Raw genomic sequence first — 14,912 nt, forward strand, 5'->3', positions numbered from 1 at the left:
AACTAAAAAAAAAAGAAATATTATCATAAATTAGCAAAGCAACTTCTTCCCTTCTTCTTTCTTGTCAAAGAAACATGTGTAGCAAGCAAAAAATGGGTTTTCAGTTTTTTTTGGGTTATCAAGACGGGAGGGATTATGAAGTAGAAGAATGTAACTGGGATTGAAAGGGGTTTGAGATGTTGGGATTTTATCAACAATGTTCTTCTTTTGTTGCATGGTGATAAATAGTAGCATCGTGGTAGTAGTAGAGCATGCGATGGATCTGAATTAGAACTTAATGGATGTTGCTAGAAGAAGATGTCCAGGTGATACAGAAGAAAAGTGATGAAGAGTGGGGGGTGTATGGTATGGTGATTGATCGATGGGCTTTTTTTGCATCTGGGTATGATGTATAAGTACATAGTCGGCGCGCAAGTTTTACTTTTGTAAAATAATGCATGCTTGTGGGGGGGCTTCTTGATGCAAAGTCTTGCATCACAGAACAAGGATATTGTCAAGCGATGAGAATTACCGCAATAGCAGTTTGGAACAAGGTATAAAAGATGAACCATCGTCGAGCCAGGATCGCAAAGATTCATTTTTCCCATCTGAAATAACTGATTACCTAGTACAAAACCTGAGCCCAGCAACGACTACTTGATTCCTCAGTCTATTCTCCTGTGTTGTATTACCAGTCATCGACTTTTTAATTACCCTCGATAAACCCAATGCCTGTTGGGAACATATGGACCGTCTCAAGCGTTCCATCCCACATTCGCCCCTTTATATCAGAGTTTCTCTAGACTTTTTTTTGTTTTGTTTTCGTTTTTGCTTCAGTGCCCTTGTTCTTCTCCTCCAATGTGTTCCAAAGACCCAGCGTCTTCACCGATGTCCACTAGTTCACTCCTATCTTCCACTTTGAACCTCTTGACATCTCCATTCCCTTCTTGCACATCCACCTCTGCGCTCCTCTTCTGGCCAGTCACGAACCCTTCCTTAGTTGATCCTTCTTCAGGTACAGCTGCTGACGACATCTCACTGGTCAAGATACCTGTTTTTGGTATATCTGGGATACCATGGAATTCATCCACGTCTTCTCCTTCCGGCGAGACGTCATTTGTTGATGCAGGGACAGGCTCAGCTAGCGGTTGTATGGCATGGGTATGCTCGATAACTGGCAGTTGCTGATTCTCAGATTCGTCGTGGACGAGCTCGGCATCATGTGATGGAAACTCGCTATGTGCTTGAAGGTGCGCGAGCGCCGCTCGCGTATCGCGTTCCTGCTGTTCATCCCCATTCAGGTCTTCATGCCCATTTCCTTGCCCTCCATGGGTGTGGTGTTCATGTCCATATTCGTGGGCATGGGCGTGGGATTGAGCCTGCGCGCGTTCATGGTTCTCTCGAACCTTTTCGAGCTCAGCAAGAGTCTCCGGCATGACAGCACTCAGGGCTATCAAAGTCGGATCGATATCAAGATCAAGCTGGTGTTGCAAGGTATCATGTTCGTGTCCCTGGGCATGGTGGGGTTGATGTTCGCCTTGTTGGTCGAGGTCATGATGTTCAACGTGATCATGAGGATCATGTTCTTGGCCTGGATGATGGTGGTGATGGTGCACATGATGCCCTTCTTCAAGGCCCAAATGAGGGTCTAACGCTTGCGGGATGTCCACGCCTGTTGAAGCTCCTACGCCTTGCGACGGATCGCCCAAAGGGATTGAGAGTGAGCTAGGTCCAGCACCAGAGCTTGATGATCGAGCACCGATAGAGTTGGCGTTGGTTAAACCTGCAGCCAAGGCTTCTCGGGCAGCCTTCTCGCGGCGCTCTTTGGTGGCTTTTCCTGGTCCACGCCGGCGAACGGTTTCATCCCAAGTGCAGACTTCACCGCGTTTGGCACATGTTTCACAGAGTGGTTTTCGGCCGTCACACCTGGGAAGCTGATGTCAATATGCCAAGCTATAAAGTGAGAAACAGCTTAAGACTCACTTGAGCTTTCGACGTCGGCAGAAATGACAGGCCAGAGCAAGCTTTTTTCCTTTACCTCCTGTACCGTTACCTCTGCCCTTGCTATCCCCGTCATCCCCATTTCCACTACCCCCACTCCCACTTCCACTCCCATCTTGGCCCATACCACCATCATCACCACCGCCACTACCATTTCCTCCAATATCACCCGCACCACCATCACCATTCGCCCATCCTTCTCCATTCCCTGTCAAGCCATTGAGCGTAGGTATCTCGCCGCCTGTGGAGTAGTAAACGCCTTGAGCCGGCATCTGAACAGACTGCTGTGCCATCGAGGAGGGTAAAATGGGCTCCCGCGCCTGTTCGTAAGACGAGCCTTCAATCTTGATTTGGGTTGATGATGACCATTCGGTACGAGTTTCGGTTGACTGCTGCAGGCGGGTCATGGACCTTCCTTTAGAGGATTTAACGGGAGGGGGAGGGGGAGGGTTAATGTAATTACCAATGAAAAAATTGCGCTGGGAAGGTGGCTGAGATGAACGGGCAAACTGAGAACCGCCGTACATCCCAGAAACTCCAACCGGAATAGACGCCTGCGCACCGATAGATACATCGTTGTAAAGATATGGATTCGATTGCTGAGGTGGCTGGGAAGTGTATGGTAGGTCCGGCTCCTGCTTCACCACGGTAGCCATCGCCTGTCCGTCAGGTCCGACGTAATGCCTGCTGGCAAACTGCTTGTGGAAAACTGTATCGACAGCATCCATCTTGGCAAACGAGGCTGCCATCTGGAGAGGCATCTGGGACGCTGAAGCAGTCATCGGAGTCGAAGACTCCAAATGCTGCTCAGCAGCAATCTTTTGCTGGAGAAGCTGCTGGAAACGAGAATGCCCGCGATCGAGCTGCTCGGCTTTTTTAACCGGGGAAGCTATCGGCGCGCTTGCCTGCGGAGAAGCTGGCAGGTTAAAAGGTTGGGCGATGCGACCTACATCCAACATCATTAGTCCTGATACGTCCCATATGCATACAGCTACTCACCATGCGCCCAACGGCTAGAGTATCGCCCATGCATATGCATTGGAACAGGTGCCGGCGCCGGTACAACGACACTCGACGCGTTCATATCGTTCCCGAGTCTCTGGTTTTGAGCTTCTACTCCACTGTGGTGGGGATACTGGTGCTGTTGAGGATGCACTTGAGCTTGTTGCTGCCAGGACTGTCCTTGATAGGTCGGAGGGAGTACCTCCATGTAACGTGTGGGTGGATGTCGACGGGACCAAACAGGTCAACAACAGAAGGGATCAATCTGCTTCCTTTCCGCGAAATCGACCGGTCGAGATGTTGCTCCCTTGTGAATCTGCTCTTCACACCCGTTGCTGGCGAAAGGTGCTGGATGAAAAGATGGATGGACCGGGAAGAGGTTGGATGTATAGATGGGAATGAAATAGATCGGAAGACACGAAGAGTGGAGTCGTGGTGTGGCACTGTTAAAATCTGCACTCCTATTGGCTGCTGGGTGGTGTTCGATCGCGTCGCTAGTATCGTAAGAAAATCGAACCTGTTGGTGTTTTGATTAGCTATACTCGTGGACGACGAGCTTGATGCGATGGATGGGGTTGAGAGATGTTCCGGTGGCGAAATTAGGTTTTTGGATGGGCGGGAGGGAGTCTTATTGAGGTGCAAAACAAGTAAAAAATGGGCTCCCAGCGGCCAAGCCAAGTCCCGACAGCGTCTTCGTTATATCGCTTCTGCTTTCTTTCGTCCTTTTCAACGACAACCTGATTTCAAAGATATGCATATGCTCATCATCGCTCCTCTACTGCCAAACAGCATAACTTAGTATGGCATAAGCCATGGAAGTTGTGGTATTGAGAACAATCGGAATCGCAGCTGACCCTTCTTCTAGATCCTTCGCTGACACTCAGCTTGACTTCCCAGCATGTGTACAGCTCATTCACGTGTGTGGCGTATGCATCCTATCAAATTGTCGTGTTCTGTGAATATTCTCTCCCATCCTGCAGTTGAATAACCATCATTTCATGTTGTTATCCCTGTCATAACTCATATAATACATATATATATAATATGGATATAATGCTGACCCCCTCGATATTACCCTTACAGACTTCGCTGTCTATCCTGCTCTGACCTCTCCGAATGTTCCTTCACCTCGAGCCTCTCCTATCCCTTCAACAGGCAACAGAGCAGTCTCCTCATATTTGCCACTGGCCAATAACCTGCACCGAAGAAAGTCTCAGCAGGAGAGACGCATTTTACGAATGTCAAAGAAATGGTAGCATTACTGGATGCGTGGAACGAACATAAACATGCGATGGGAATGCAGCGAAGGCTGGAAAGAAGTTGGCATCGGCACTGAAGAATATGGTAGAATGTATGGATGAAACCGGAGACCAGGTGCAATGACTTTTTGCTATCTGGGATTAAGCTGATTTACCGACCAGCACAAACAATGCGTTCTGTAGCTGCCATGTTTGATGAGATGGTTGAAGCGACAGGAAAGTTTGCAAAGAAAGTTGACGAGGGATGCGAGGATGTCAACACGGGTGTGTCGAAATACTTCACTCTTCTCGCCGTAAGTCTTGCGAACATTTTCCTGCTTTCTAGCTTGAACCCATTCTGACAGAGAGAATGATAGAAAGGAAATAGGATTCATGAGGCGTAGTTAGGTGCTATAGGTAAAAAGCACGACAAGGCTGGTAATCACAATCTATTTCATCTTCAACCTGATATGATTAACCAATGCCGCTTTCTCGGACAAAGTCTGTCGCAAAGCTTCTAATACCCCATACGAGGCATCCAATGCCCATTCAGATCTACTTTCTCGCAAAGACTCTCTTATGGAAGATTTGAAACGAGGTCATGAGTATGTTCTCCCACATCTAAAGCACCACCTTTTCTCAAGAATCTGCGAATCTGCCGTTGGCTATCACGATTATGCGTAACGACTATCATACTCCTATCCGTACTAAATAGTCGTATTTGGCCTCGTCCCAATCATCTTTCGTAATTCACTGCGAAGGTCAGGCTAAAATTCCTTCAGAGTATTATTGTGTCCGTGAAGGAAATCTCACAGGGATCGGGAAGCCGCAGGTGATGGATTCGATGGACAATGAGCATGCTTACCAATGCATGCCTATAACAGGCATCTGTCCTCGGATTATCCGATGGAGGGATCTGCACATGGGCATGCGAGTAGGTGTAGTTGCACCTAGGCCTGTTAAGGCTATGGCTCCTTCACGTGATTTGGGAGAGTATGAAGAATGAGGGTTGAAGATTACTTGGCTTATTCTTTTGGTTTTGTCTGTGCTTCGAATGTGAGATCTGAAATATTTGTATCCGTAATTCAGGTGTTTTGACAATGCTATTTTTGACGTATAAGTGGTTTGGCTAATGGCCATTTGAAATGATATTCCCAATACATGAGGGTTACACCTCTATTCTACTTCGATACAATTTGAACCTGAAACTACTAGGATCACGTCACTCAAAAGGATAAACACTATAAAACAAATACCGAATATCACCCACCTCACCTTACTTCCAAACAGATCCGTGTTGAACTAAACTGCCCATGTGATCTAATGGAACCTTTCCACCATTGTCCCCTCAGTCGCAACACCTTCAAGCTTGTACAGGGGTTCAAGGCGAGCTCCTTTGCGGAAGAAGATGTATCGCTTAATAACCCATGGGAGCCACTTTGTCGCTTGGTACTTTGCAAAGACTGGGACAGGAACCGCAAAGACGTAGTCAAGTTCCTCGAGAGTTCGCTGACTAGATCAAGTAGCCAAGTATCAGCGTCAGAGCTAAAAGACGTAGGATTGAGGTTGCTACTTACGCAGTCTCGGGGGTAAAGAAGAAGATTAGGATCCAAGCGAGAAGGTTCGTGCCCGCGTAAAAGTAGAATGCTCCCCAAGGCTTCATCGCCACTAACATACTCGGGAATGTCAAACCAAGGACCGCTGCCCACATGTTGTTCTGTTGCACAGCCCAACTCATACCGATTTCTCGATGCGTGAGAGGCTGAGCTTCAGCAGCGTAGACAAATGGCACGGGACCCATACCGGGGGAGTAGAAAGCGGTGAAAAGATAGATCGCTAGAGCGAGGATGGGTACACGAACAGAGTTAGATTCTTCCATGAAGAACATAGATCCAGCCCAGAAAAGCATAAGAGCCATACAGGGGAAGGTGGTGAGAAGAAGGTTACGTCGACCAAAAGTGTCGATTGTCCAAATAGCAGGGAAAGCGAAGACAGTATTGACCAGTCCGAAACCGAAAGATGCGAGCAGACATTGACGAGTGTCATAACCAGCCTCTGCGAAGATGGTGGACGAATAGAAGGCTATCGGGAAATTTATATTAGCGGGGGTTTGGAAGTGGTAACGTCAAAAGTTACTTACACATGATGTTGATTCCACAGAGTTGTTGTGAAATCATCACAACCCAACTAGCCAAGTTTGCCCTCCTCAAACGGGGCTGGACAAATAAGTCCTTGAAGCGGGAAAAGTATGTGGTACCTTTGAAGGCCTCACGCTCTTCTTCAAGTTGACAGTGGGCATAGAACTGGGGTGGAATCAGTAAATGTCGATATATATGAAAGAGCGCTGACGTACCATGTCCCGAGCCGCTTGGATCTCAGATTTCCTAAGCCTGCAGAAAGACGCAAAAGCTTGCGGGTACCTCATCTTCTTCATCAACCATCGAGGAGACTCCGGTACAAACCAGACTTTATGAATTTACATCAACATGCGCCTTGGGGTTCTTCATATATTTACTTACTCAGAAAAAGAAGGGGCACCGCGGGAACGAAGGCAGCAGCTAACTGGACTCGCCAAGCAATACGACCGATTTGGTAGAACATTAGGTTGGAGCAGAAACCAAAAAAGATACCAAAGGCAACCCAGAGCTGGAAAGACATAACCAAAGCACCTCTGATGGACGCGGGAGCACTTAATGCGGTATAATGAGCATCTTATACTGGTTTCGTAGCTGTTGCAACTCACGTTTCTGCCGTCATGATCGGGATTGTGGTAATCTTCATACCCATGCCCACACCAAGGAGAATTCTACAGATGAACAACTCCCACCAGTTCCTCGTGAATGCTTGGCAGAGTACGGGGAAGACACAAAAGAGACCGGTCACAAAAATAGTACCACGACGGCCGATGTAGTAGTTGATTGGGTCAGTGAGCATGGCAGATACAGCACCGACGGTGATAGAGGGGGCAGAGTTAACCATTCCAACTAGGACAAAGTAAGTATAGTTCTATACCATATTTAGCATGCGCAACTTACCCAGCCATGTGTTGTCTGCAATCCCAAACTCTGTCGGGAAAGAGAGGTTTGCACCATTGGCTCCCGTGCTATGATGGGGCTCATATCAGCCCAATAAGAAGCGTTTAGTGGAAGTTACCCACTTGTCCCATCCTTGGATAGCACTTCCGATACTGCAAACGATGACAAGGAAGTAAAGCGCGCGAGTCTGATCCCAGCGGTCTGTGAAAACCAAAGCATGCCATCAGCGGAGAACTTTGGCTTGTTTGATCATCCGGTAAGACGCGGACAGAGCGGCCATGTCCGCTCTTCATTGTTTGGTTCTTCCGAGGAAGTCAAGCACTTCGTCAAACGCAGAAGGCCCAAGCTAACACTGCCAAAAGGGACTAGCCAATACTCACTGGTCTTTTCCCTCCTAATCCAATACTTGTCTTCTTCCGTAAGTTCTGTGATATCTTCAAAGTCATTAGGTCGCTGAGACAAAAGAGCTGCGCGCCTGAAAAGGTCTTGCTTGTCTTCGAAGCCATTGTCGGAGCTGAACTGATCGGCCAAATTGAAGAGTTTAGCCTTTGAGAGGCCATATAGGGGGTTTTGAATCCTGAGGGGGGCTATTAAGCACTGTAGTTAACGAAAGGAAGTGTACTCACTTGGCGCTGACATTGCGGTTTCTGTTACGGACGTCTTGTCCCCGACTATCCTCGACGTCGACGTCTTCAAGATGATCAATTTGATGGAACTTCTCAGGCTTATCTCCAGAGCTGGTGGGGAAAGAATGATCACTCCCGGGGGAGGAGGGAGGGATGATAGACATATTGCTACGCTAGATGAAAGAGGAGCGAGGATTAAGCTGCAGGATGTTGCTGCCCTAACTTATCGGTAGATGTGGATATTTAGCTACTCTGGTTGTCAAGAAAGAAGGCCCATTCTTCTCCTTATATGTCTGTCTCACTACAGCTCTTCATGACTCGACCGGCAGAAAGCGGCCGGTGAGCGACCCGACCGACTAAGAGATGACGACGAGACTGGAGCCAAACATAGCAATAGATCGGTGAATAGTCGGCCCTTCTGTGATTTCAACCTGACATTGAGTACGAACTAACAACTCCTCTGCTTATGCTCTTCTTCTCTTCATACTCAATGCTCGTCTCTTCCACCCAACAACAGTCCCGTGACTTGTGAACGATCGAAAAGTCCGTTGGCAATGTTCAGGCACCTTTCCCCGTAGTCGCCCCAGAGGGGTCTCCGCATTCTAAATACGTCATCATCCTGTTCCTGCGCTATCTGATTCCGATCGGCCTGTTTTGAACAAGCCAGGAAGAAGTGTGGGATGCTCGGGTGCGCAACAAGCGACGGGAAGACTACCCGTCACATTCGGCAAAAAACTTAAATTGCCGAATGCGACGTTCTAAGGAAGCCCGAACTGCTATCTCCAGGTGGGTCCCCCACTCCTATGCAATTATGAAGGCTAAAGCACGCAAGGAGCCGCTGACGATTGTAGGTTCACTAATGTATGCATTACTATTACACGCGCCCCTTCTTCTCGTCAGGACTCGTTCAACAACCAGTCGTCCAAGGGTAGGGGACAGATACTTACAACAGTATTACAAGTATAAGGCGTAGTTATGGTATCTTATCGGGCGATGTCGCATTACATCTCAACAAGCGTTTTCGGATTCGGCCCACTGCCCGTACATTATTCCTGCATCTATGAATCTGTAACGTACTACTTTGGCCAACAGTAATCTGGGAGTCTGGACTCATCTAAGATCAGAGCCTCTATATAGAGGATTAGTAGCCTGAGTCCCTGTCACGGCGAAATTACGGAATGAAGATAAATCAGGTCACAGCACCGCCTGCCTGCCGGTGGCTGGCGTCGTCGTCCATCTGGTCGGTGAATTGTCGTTAAAATTGCGGAGAATTGAACCTCAGCTTCTCCTTGATCACCTGCAGTTTAAAAAATCCTATTAGTACAAGCCCATGGCTTTTAGCCACAATCCGGCGACCGGCGCAATGAGTTAATGCCTGAGAAACGGGAGATCACTTTTGGCTTGTGTCCCACGTAGATTACTCGGCGAATGGCAAAAGTGGCATAGATTCCATAGTCTATGTCCGAATGGCCTGGGCGCATGATATAAGAGCAAGGCTACTGTCCGACTGCTGTCTTCTTTCCCATTCCCCTAGTATCTGACAACAACTCTGCGGATTACAACGAACATTACTGCGTCAAGTCAAGATGATCTCACGACCTGAACTCACTCTTCTCGAGCAGCTTGAAGCTGCTGGAGTCAAAATTGACACAGACTCCATGGATCCCAAGGTGGCTGCGAACTTGCCTATCAAAGCCCACGATATGACCTCCAACCAGCTTTTAACCAATGAGCAGCTCAAGAATCCCGAGAACAAGGAGCTTGTGGAGAAGACGATTAGAGAACTTAAGGGCGCGAATTGGTTTGACGTCCAAACTGTTTTGGTAAGTCGCTCCGATGGTCTCTGCTGAGTCTATGGGTCAAGAGCTAATTGGAGATACAGACCGCTCGATTTGCAAAGAGGGTCATCCCTTACATCCAAGGCCGTGTCCTTGCCCAAACTACTCCGACCAAGGCCTTTGACAAGGACGCCATCATTTCGCACGCTCGTGCTTACGACAAGGCATTCCAAGCTGAGGGTATTTCTCGGTAAGCAGGAAAACACCTAATCTGGAAACAGTTTCGAGACAAAACTGACTCGCCATAGGGATCGATACTGCATTAAAGTACCCGCCACTACTGCCGGTGTCCAGGCAGCAAAGATTCTCAACGAAGAGGGTATCAGAACCCTCGGTACCTCGCTCTTCTCCCTCCCTCAGGCTATAGCGTGCTCTCAAGCCGGCATGCTCTCCATTAGTCCCTACTACAACGGTAAGCAGCCCACCATAGCATGTGGAAAAGGCACTGATAATGTCCATAGAGGTGCGAGCCCATGTTGATTACAGTCTTTGGCCCGATGTGGCAGACCCTGCTACACAGCACCCCATGTCATTCCGCATGAGACACATCCGCGAAACCTATGATCGACTGGCCAAGGAGACCGGTAAAGTCCAGCCCCTCATCAAGGGGGCCTCGTGAGTATTTCTTCCCAGGATGACATGGCCTCGATTGGAAGCTGACATACTTGATTAGGTTCATCACCGCACGCGAAGCCATGGCCTTGCCGGAACTTGGCGCCGACCACGCTACTATCCTTGTTGGCTGCATGGAAGACCTTTGCTCGACTTCTCGCTTGCCAGAATACCGTAAAGGCGGCGAGTGGCAGGTTCGCGTTCGCTCAGAACTCGACGAACCTAACGTCAAATGGGCCACTTGGTCTGCCCCCGAGCCCTCTGTTTCGAAGAAGAGGATGGCAGAAATGGCAAAAGCAGATCCATTGAGCGCTTTGATGGAGAAGGACTGGAAGATGGCCAGCACTGATGTAGACTATTTGGAGGATGGGGTTTTGGATAAGTATAATGAGGAAGATGAGGTTACCAAAGTTCGCTTGAGGGATGCTTTGGAGCTCTTCAAGGGTGGAGAGGAGGAGTCGAGGGTTGAAATTGAAAGGTTGCAGAAACTTTATGCTTAAGTCATGTTCATACCGCTGTGGCTCGTGCCCGTTTAACGTAGTGATGTGTATAAAGTGTTTATAGTTGCAGGAATGAAAACTATACAAAAGAATATGTCACAAAAGATCAACTTCGCTTAAGCTGTTGCAATGATAATATACAGTGCTCGTCAAGAGAACATATGCAGGATGAATAAATACACTACTATACAATAAGATTATGTAAGTCCCCTGTCCTTCTTTTCCTTGAAAAATGCTGCCACCCCTCTGGCAACTCCTCCAAAGTCTTGCGGCACCTTTACGTCTTCCCCAATCCATTTCGGAAGTTTGTTACGGATACGAGAAGTCGCGTAACGTTTATCGACGAGTAGAATTGTGGCATAGTCATTGGCATGTCTGATGGCTCGGCCTGCAGCGAAACATGAGCTTTTGTCTGATGGGCATGAGAGTGAAATAAGGCCTCACCGATGGATTGATTGACGGCTCTCATACACAGATTCTCGTACATTTCCCTGGAAGCCCCTTGGCTGGCACCCGGGATAGTTTCGACGTATCTCATACGCTCCTGGAGTTCGACTGAGCTGACATTGGCGAACGGAAGGCCAACCATGATGACACAGCGGCCAAGATTGTCCGAAAAGTTAATACCTAAATAAATATTAGGGCCATTTGGTAACAACATAATTAGAACAAGCGGCACCTTCTGAAAGTTTACCCCCGACGACCGCAAACATAAGCGCACCTGTCTTACGAGACTTTTGACCAGCGGTAGATGTCGCATAACACTGGAAGGGTTTAGTCAGCAAAAGATCAAGTCCGTATCAGAAACGCTCACAGATGAGATAGCCAGAGCATAATCACGAAGAATAGTTTCAACATCACCAGACGTTTGAGGCTCATAGAACAACTACCCGTAGAAGATCAGCACATGTTTCGGCTGATCGGAATTTTACTTACCTGTTTACGCTCACCTAACCTTTGCAACAATCCCGATTTCGTCCAGAGAGCTCTCACTTTATCCAAGAAAGCGTACGACGGGAGGAAGACAACGACGCCGTCTGGTACCACACCTATTGTAGCTTGTAAGACTGCTCCCAGATCGGTTAACTGCAAGTGATAAGTCACTCCCACCCAAGAACCACTTCCGCGTATAACTCACCAAAGCCTCATCATTCCTGTTACCGAACTTGAACTCAAATTCGCTTTTTCTCGGACCCACACTGACGACTTGAGTGAGAAGATTCTCTTTGGGTATGACATGTGAGCAGGAAAGAGTCGAGAGGCGGTCTTTAGGTATAGAAGGGAAGAGTTGTTGCAAGAAGTCTGTTATCTGTATCCCTGTCAGCGTTCTCGAGCATAGCACGGAACAGGTATGTAGACACACAGGCTCCATTGTACCTCCAGCTAAGATTACGCTCCTAGCTTCTTCGACAACTTCTTTGAACCTCTCAGAGGGATTCAGTAAGACGTATTTGATGACAACAACTGGCTCTGATTCATTCAAATCATCAATGGACAAAAGAATCCTACCGTCATCCTTCGCATCTACGAGGGATAACAGGAAGGATTCTACATTGTGAAAGGCCGTTATCGAAGCATGCCGTGCTGTAGCACTTCGTGAGGTCTTGACGTCTATCCAGCCAGATTTGAGTGGCAGTTCTTGAGTGCAGAGTTATAACTCACCTTTCAAAGCAGCTTGCTCCGCCACATGCTCGAAGAAACCATTTATCTTTCTCGCCAGCTTACTCTCCTTAAGATAAGCGACTAGCTCTATAGGATTCACCTGATCACTTCCGCCCCCAATTCTCCTCATAAGAGTATTTACGTCAAGAACTTCTGCTTTGGGCTTTCCTACCGGTCCGCTTTCCTTCCTCTGGGCTTTGGCGTCTTGGATAAACTTATCGCAAACGCGGATTAGACCTCGGAGCAAACTCAAGACCTGCTGAATCCACAAGAAATGTATGGACTTTAAACGTGTTTTGAAGCGTTGGTGATATTGCTGGAGTTGGGACATTGCGTTGGCAAGATTTGTTGAGGTCAGAGTCGTGCAATGAATGGACAGGAGTGTGTCGATCAAATCTGTTCGCCGCCGTCAGAAAAGGCGCCGCCAGGGAAAAAAGGGTCCTTACTATGAGCTTCATCAATAACCACTACTTGGTTCTTGAGCTTTATGCCCAAGGCTTCACGAGAATTTTTCTGAAGAAGCAAATTATATGGTAGAGTAACAATCTAGGACTATGTTAGCTGGACATGGCTTTAGGTACTTGTATACATACCTGGCTCTGCTTTACAGCCTTTCGAGTAGCATAATATGGGCAGACACAAGATTTCTTCCCCATCGTCACAATATCTTCAATGTCTTTTACGGACGCCTGTAATCTGTCATCAGTACTTCTATTTCTAGGATGAATTCAAAACTGACTAAGATCGTGTCTCGTACGTCAAGCATCGTTATTTCGTCTGCTTTTGCTGGTAAGAATTCACATCTTGCTTTACCTGTCAACAGTTGTGACTTTCAGCTATACGCCTTGATAAGGTTGACCAGACTTACCCGACTTTTGCATATCCAAACATGCTTCGTTCATCCTTTCATCACCGCCTTTTCTAGCCAATGCCCGAATCTTTTCGTTTATACACAGCTGTTTACGACTTCCTAAGGGGACTAGGCTGACACCATGTGACGGTGCTTCAGCTGAAGGAGATTCCGGTACAGAATCATAGCTGGCGAATGATGTTTTGAGAAGTTCGGAAGTCAATTGACGGAGTTGTGTATGAGTACGTGAAGTGTAGTATACCTAAAGCCTGTTCAGCCATGTTCAAATTGCATCATAATAGCGCATAGACGAACCTTGGGCACATCATCCTCACCTTCGTCCACTTCTTTGCGCATGGTCCCTGAAGGTTCGAATCTGGAAATGGCTTAGTCGCAGCTATTGCCATTCAATCACTCACTTGCTCATCAGCTCGCGCACCTCTCTTGACAAATAAGGCCCTTCTTCATTATCTTCCTCCTTATCCTCGGGCAAGAAATCATCTTCTTTAGTTTCCCCCGACTTTGCTTTTCCCATACCCTCAGCTCCCGTCTTGACTCTCTTCCCACATCCCAACCCATGCCTAAACGCTCCTACACCACCTTCCCTTCTCATCCTCATCTCTTTTTTCCTAGCTTTCTCCAGCCTCTCTTCCCTCTCCAGCTGCACAGCCCTGAGCTCATTCATCTTTACCTTGACAGCATGTTCAATGACCCATGGTGGATCATCGGGATCGTCAGCTGCAAATTGTTGTCGAAGTGAGGCTTCGGCGGCAGTGTCAAGTCTTGCTTGATGCTGGGATAGCCAAGTGAGGGTTGACGTCAAAAGGGACAGAGATTTGCCTGTTCCTGTAGGTGACTCGACCTGTACGATTACTTAGAGGCTTAATCACAAAGCATGAAATTGAGACTCACAATTGCTATCTTGCCATCTTCGATGGCCCTAAAGACGACGCGCATCAAGTCTAACTGGATGTCATAAGGCTTAGGATATGGGAAGGGAAATGTCTCTGGTGTAGGGAGAGAAGGAGCCGCAGAGTTTGTTGGTTGGTTTATCATTATCAAATCATGTTCGTTATAGCTGTGTCAACACAAAAAAAAATGATATGAAAGGCAAATCGCCGTCAACGAACAAGTTAATGTCCCACACACACAAACGCGTCGACGCGTTGTAGTGTAAAACCCCTAAAGTCTCCCACGGACATGCATCCATTAGGTTCCGTCGGCCTCCACCCATGATATCCAAGGCTGATGATGGACTTTACGACGTTAAAGGCTGCTAGGGAATATAGCCTCCCAAAGGTTTGGCTGTGGTGGTCATAGTACATACGATGAAAATACCCTATGTATCTGATGATAGTTTGGTATAGTGGTAACAATTAGTTAAGCTCGGGTCTCATGTCGAGCATGCTGGTGTTGCTGATACAGTCCTGCTGTATTTGCGCTATAAAGCTTTTGCCTATAAGGCTGCGTATACGAAGATAGATTATATCTAAGGAGAATCACACAGATAGCTAGCCTAGGGTGGACTAAGTACCTATAGTGGACTTCTTAGTAAAAGAAAGTAAAAAT

At 47.5% G+C, this 14,912-nt stretch overlaps 6 protein-coding genes; 3 read left to right on the forward strand and 3 right to left on the reverse strand.

Moving 5' to 3' along the window:
- CNAG_04022 (translation initiation factor) overlaps window positions 1-347 on the forward strand; it is a 3,738-nt gene extending 3,391 nt beyond the window's left edge. The window contains exon 6 of the mRNA XM_012191917.1: window positions 1-347. This exon is cut by the window's left edge and continues 224 nt beyond it.
- A 71-nt stretch (window positions 348-418) lies between these two features.
- On the reverse strand, window positions 419-3,635 carry CNAG_04023 (hypothetical protein). XM_012192230.1 has 3 exons: window positions 2,980-3,635; window positions 1,963-2,926; window positions 419-1,905 (listed from the first exon to the last, which is right to left on the reverse strand). Exons 1-3 carry the CDS (start codon window positions 3,188-3,190, stop codon window positions 813-815), a joined length of 2,268 nt encoding a protein of 755 aa, XP_012047620.1. The 5' UTR covers window positions 3,191-3,635; the 3' UTR covers window positions 419-812.
- Window positions 3,636-4,104: 469 nt separating this feature from the next.
- On the forward strand, window positions 4,105-4,734 carry CNAG_07490 (hypothetical protein). Its single transcript, XM_012192372.1, has 3 exons — window positions 4,105-4,356; window positions 4,404-4,534; window positions 4,598-4,734. The coding sequence occupies exons 2-3, from the start codon at window positions 4,412-4,414 to the stop codon at window positions 4,622-4,624; spliced, it is 150 nt and encodes a 49-aa protein (XP_012047762.1). The 5' UTR covers window positions 4,105-4,356; window positions 4,404-4,411; the 3' UTR covers window positions 4,625-4,734.
- On the reverse strand, window positions 4,624-7,445 carry CNAG_04024 (sugar transporter). XM_012191918.1 has 8 exons: window positions 7,378-7,445; window positions 7,256-7,323; window positions 6,964-7,204; window positions 6,740-6,909; window positions 6,574-6,686; window positions 6,361-6,523; window positions 5,798-6,302; window positions 4,624-5,733 (listed from the first exon to the last, which is right to left on the reverse strand). Exons 3-8 carry the CDS (start codon window positions 7,197-7,199, stop codon window positions 5,541-5,543), a joined length of 1,380 nt encoding a protein of 459 aa, XP_012047308.1. The 5' UTR covers window positions 7,200-7,204; window positions 7,256-7,323; window positions 7,378-7,445; the 3' UTR covers window positions 4,624-5,540.
- A 1,690-nt stretch (window positions 7,446-9,135) lies between these two features.
- CNAG_04025 (transaldolase) lies at window positions 9,136-10,946 on the forward strand. XM_012192231.1 has 5 exons: window positions 9,136-9,704; window positions 9,764-9,909; window positions 9,968-10,131; window positions 10,181-10,334; window positions 10,393-10,946. The coding sequence occupies exons 1-5, from the start codon at window positions 9,468-9,470 to the stop codon at window positions 10,829-10,831; spliced, it is 1,140 nt and encodes a 379-aa protein (XP_012047621.1). The 5' UTR covers window positions 9,136-9,467; the 3' UTR covers window positions 10,832-10,946.
- Window positions 10,879-14,464, reverse strand: CNAG_04026 (chromosome transmission fidelity protein 1). Its single transcript, XM_012191919.1, has 15 exons — window positions 14,256-14,464; window positions 13,763-14,205; window positions 13,659-13,719; window positions 13,362-13,605; window positions 13,233-13,306; window positions 13,087-13,182; window positions 12,940-13,039; window positions 12,494-12,889; window positions 12,195-12,442; window positions 11,970-12,140; window positions 11,768-11,917; window positions 11,646-11,717; window positions 11,511-11,595; window positions 11,276-11,458; window positions 10,879-11,219 (listed from the first exon to the last, which is right to left on the reverse strand). Exons 1-15 carry the CDS (start codon window positions 14,397-14,399, stop codon window positions 11,029-11,031), a joined length of 2,658 nt encoding a protein of 885 aa, XP_012047309.1. The 5' UTR covers window positions 14,400-14,464; the 3' UTR covers window positions 10,879-11,028.
- Between the last annotated feature and the right edge of the window lie 448 nt (window positions 14,465-14,912).

Source organism: Cryptococcus neoformans, chromosome 2 (genome assembly GCF_000149245.1).
Source record: "Cryptococcus neoformans var. grubii H99 chromosome 2, complete sequence".
Lineage (NCBI taxonomy): Eukaryota > Fungi > Basidiomycota > Tremellomycetes > Tremellales > Cryptococcaceae > Cryptococcus > Cryptococcus neoformans.

Excerpts from the sequence above, each read along its gene's own strand:
- CNAG_04025 (XM_012192231.1), top strand. The coding sequence starts at position 9,468 with ATGATCTCACGACCTGAACTCACTCTTCTCGAGCAGCTTGAAGCTGCT. Across the intron at positions 9,910-9,967 it reads CAAGCTGAGGGTATTTCTCG|GGATCGATACTGCATTAAAG; the intron begins GTAAGCAGGAAA and ends GACTCGCCATAG. Across the intron at positions 10,335-10,392 it reads CCCCTCATCAAGGGGGCCTC|GTTCATCACCGCACGCGAAG; the intron begins GTGAGTATTTCT and ends ATACTTGATTAG.
- CNAG_07490 (XM_012192372.1), top strand. The coding sequence starts at position 4,412 with ATGCGTTCTGTAGCTGCCATGTTTGATGAGATGGTTGAAGCGACAGGA. Across the intron at positions 4,535-4,597 it reads AATACTTCACTCTTCTCGCC|AAAGGAAATAGGATTCATGA; the intron begins GTAAGTCTTGCG and ends AGAGAATGATAG.
- CNAG_04026 (XM_012191919.1), bottom strand. The coding sequence starts at position 14,399 with ATGATAAACCAACCAACAAACTCTGCGGCTCCTTCTCTCCCTACACCA. Across the intron at positions 13,040-13,086 it reads AGGCTGTAAAGCAGAGCCAG|ATTGTTACTCTACCATATAA; the intron begins GTATGTATACAA and ends ACATAGTCCTAG. Across the intron at positions 11,718-11,767 it reads GGTTAGGTGAGCGTAAACAG|TTGTTCTATGAGCCTCAAAC; the intron begins GTAAGTAAAATT and ends TTCTACGGGTAG.
- CNAG_04023 (XM_012192230.1), bottom strand. The coding sequence starts at position 3,190 with ATGGAGGTACTCCCTCCGACCTATCAAGGACAGTCCTGGCAGCAACAA. Across the intron at positions 2,927-2,979 it reads CTCTAGCCGTTGGGCGCATG|GTCGCATCGCCCAACCTTTT; the intron begins GTGAGTAGCTGT and ends TGTTGGATGTAG. Across the intron at positions 1,906-1,962 it reads TGCCGACGTCGAAAGCTCAA|GTGTGACGGCCGAAAACCAC; the intron begins GTGAGTCTTAAG and ends TCAGCTTCCCAG.
- CNAG_04024 (XM_012191918.1), bottom strand. The coding sequence starts at position 7,199 with ATGGTTAACTCTGCCCCCTCTATCACCGTCGGTGCTGTATCTGCCATG. Across the intron at positions 6,910-6,963 it reads CCGATCATGACGGCAGAAAC|TGCTCCCGCGTCCATCAGAG; the intron begins GTGAGTTGCAAC and ends TACCGCATTAAG. Across the intron at positions 6,524-6,573 it reads TCCAAGCGGCTCGGGACATG|TTCTATGCCCACTGTCAACT; the intron begins GTACGTCAGCGC and ends ATTCCACCCCAG.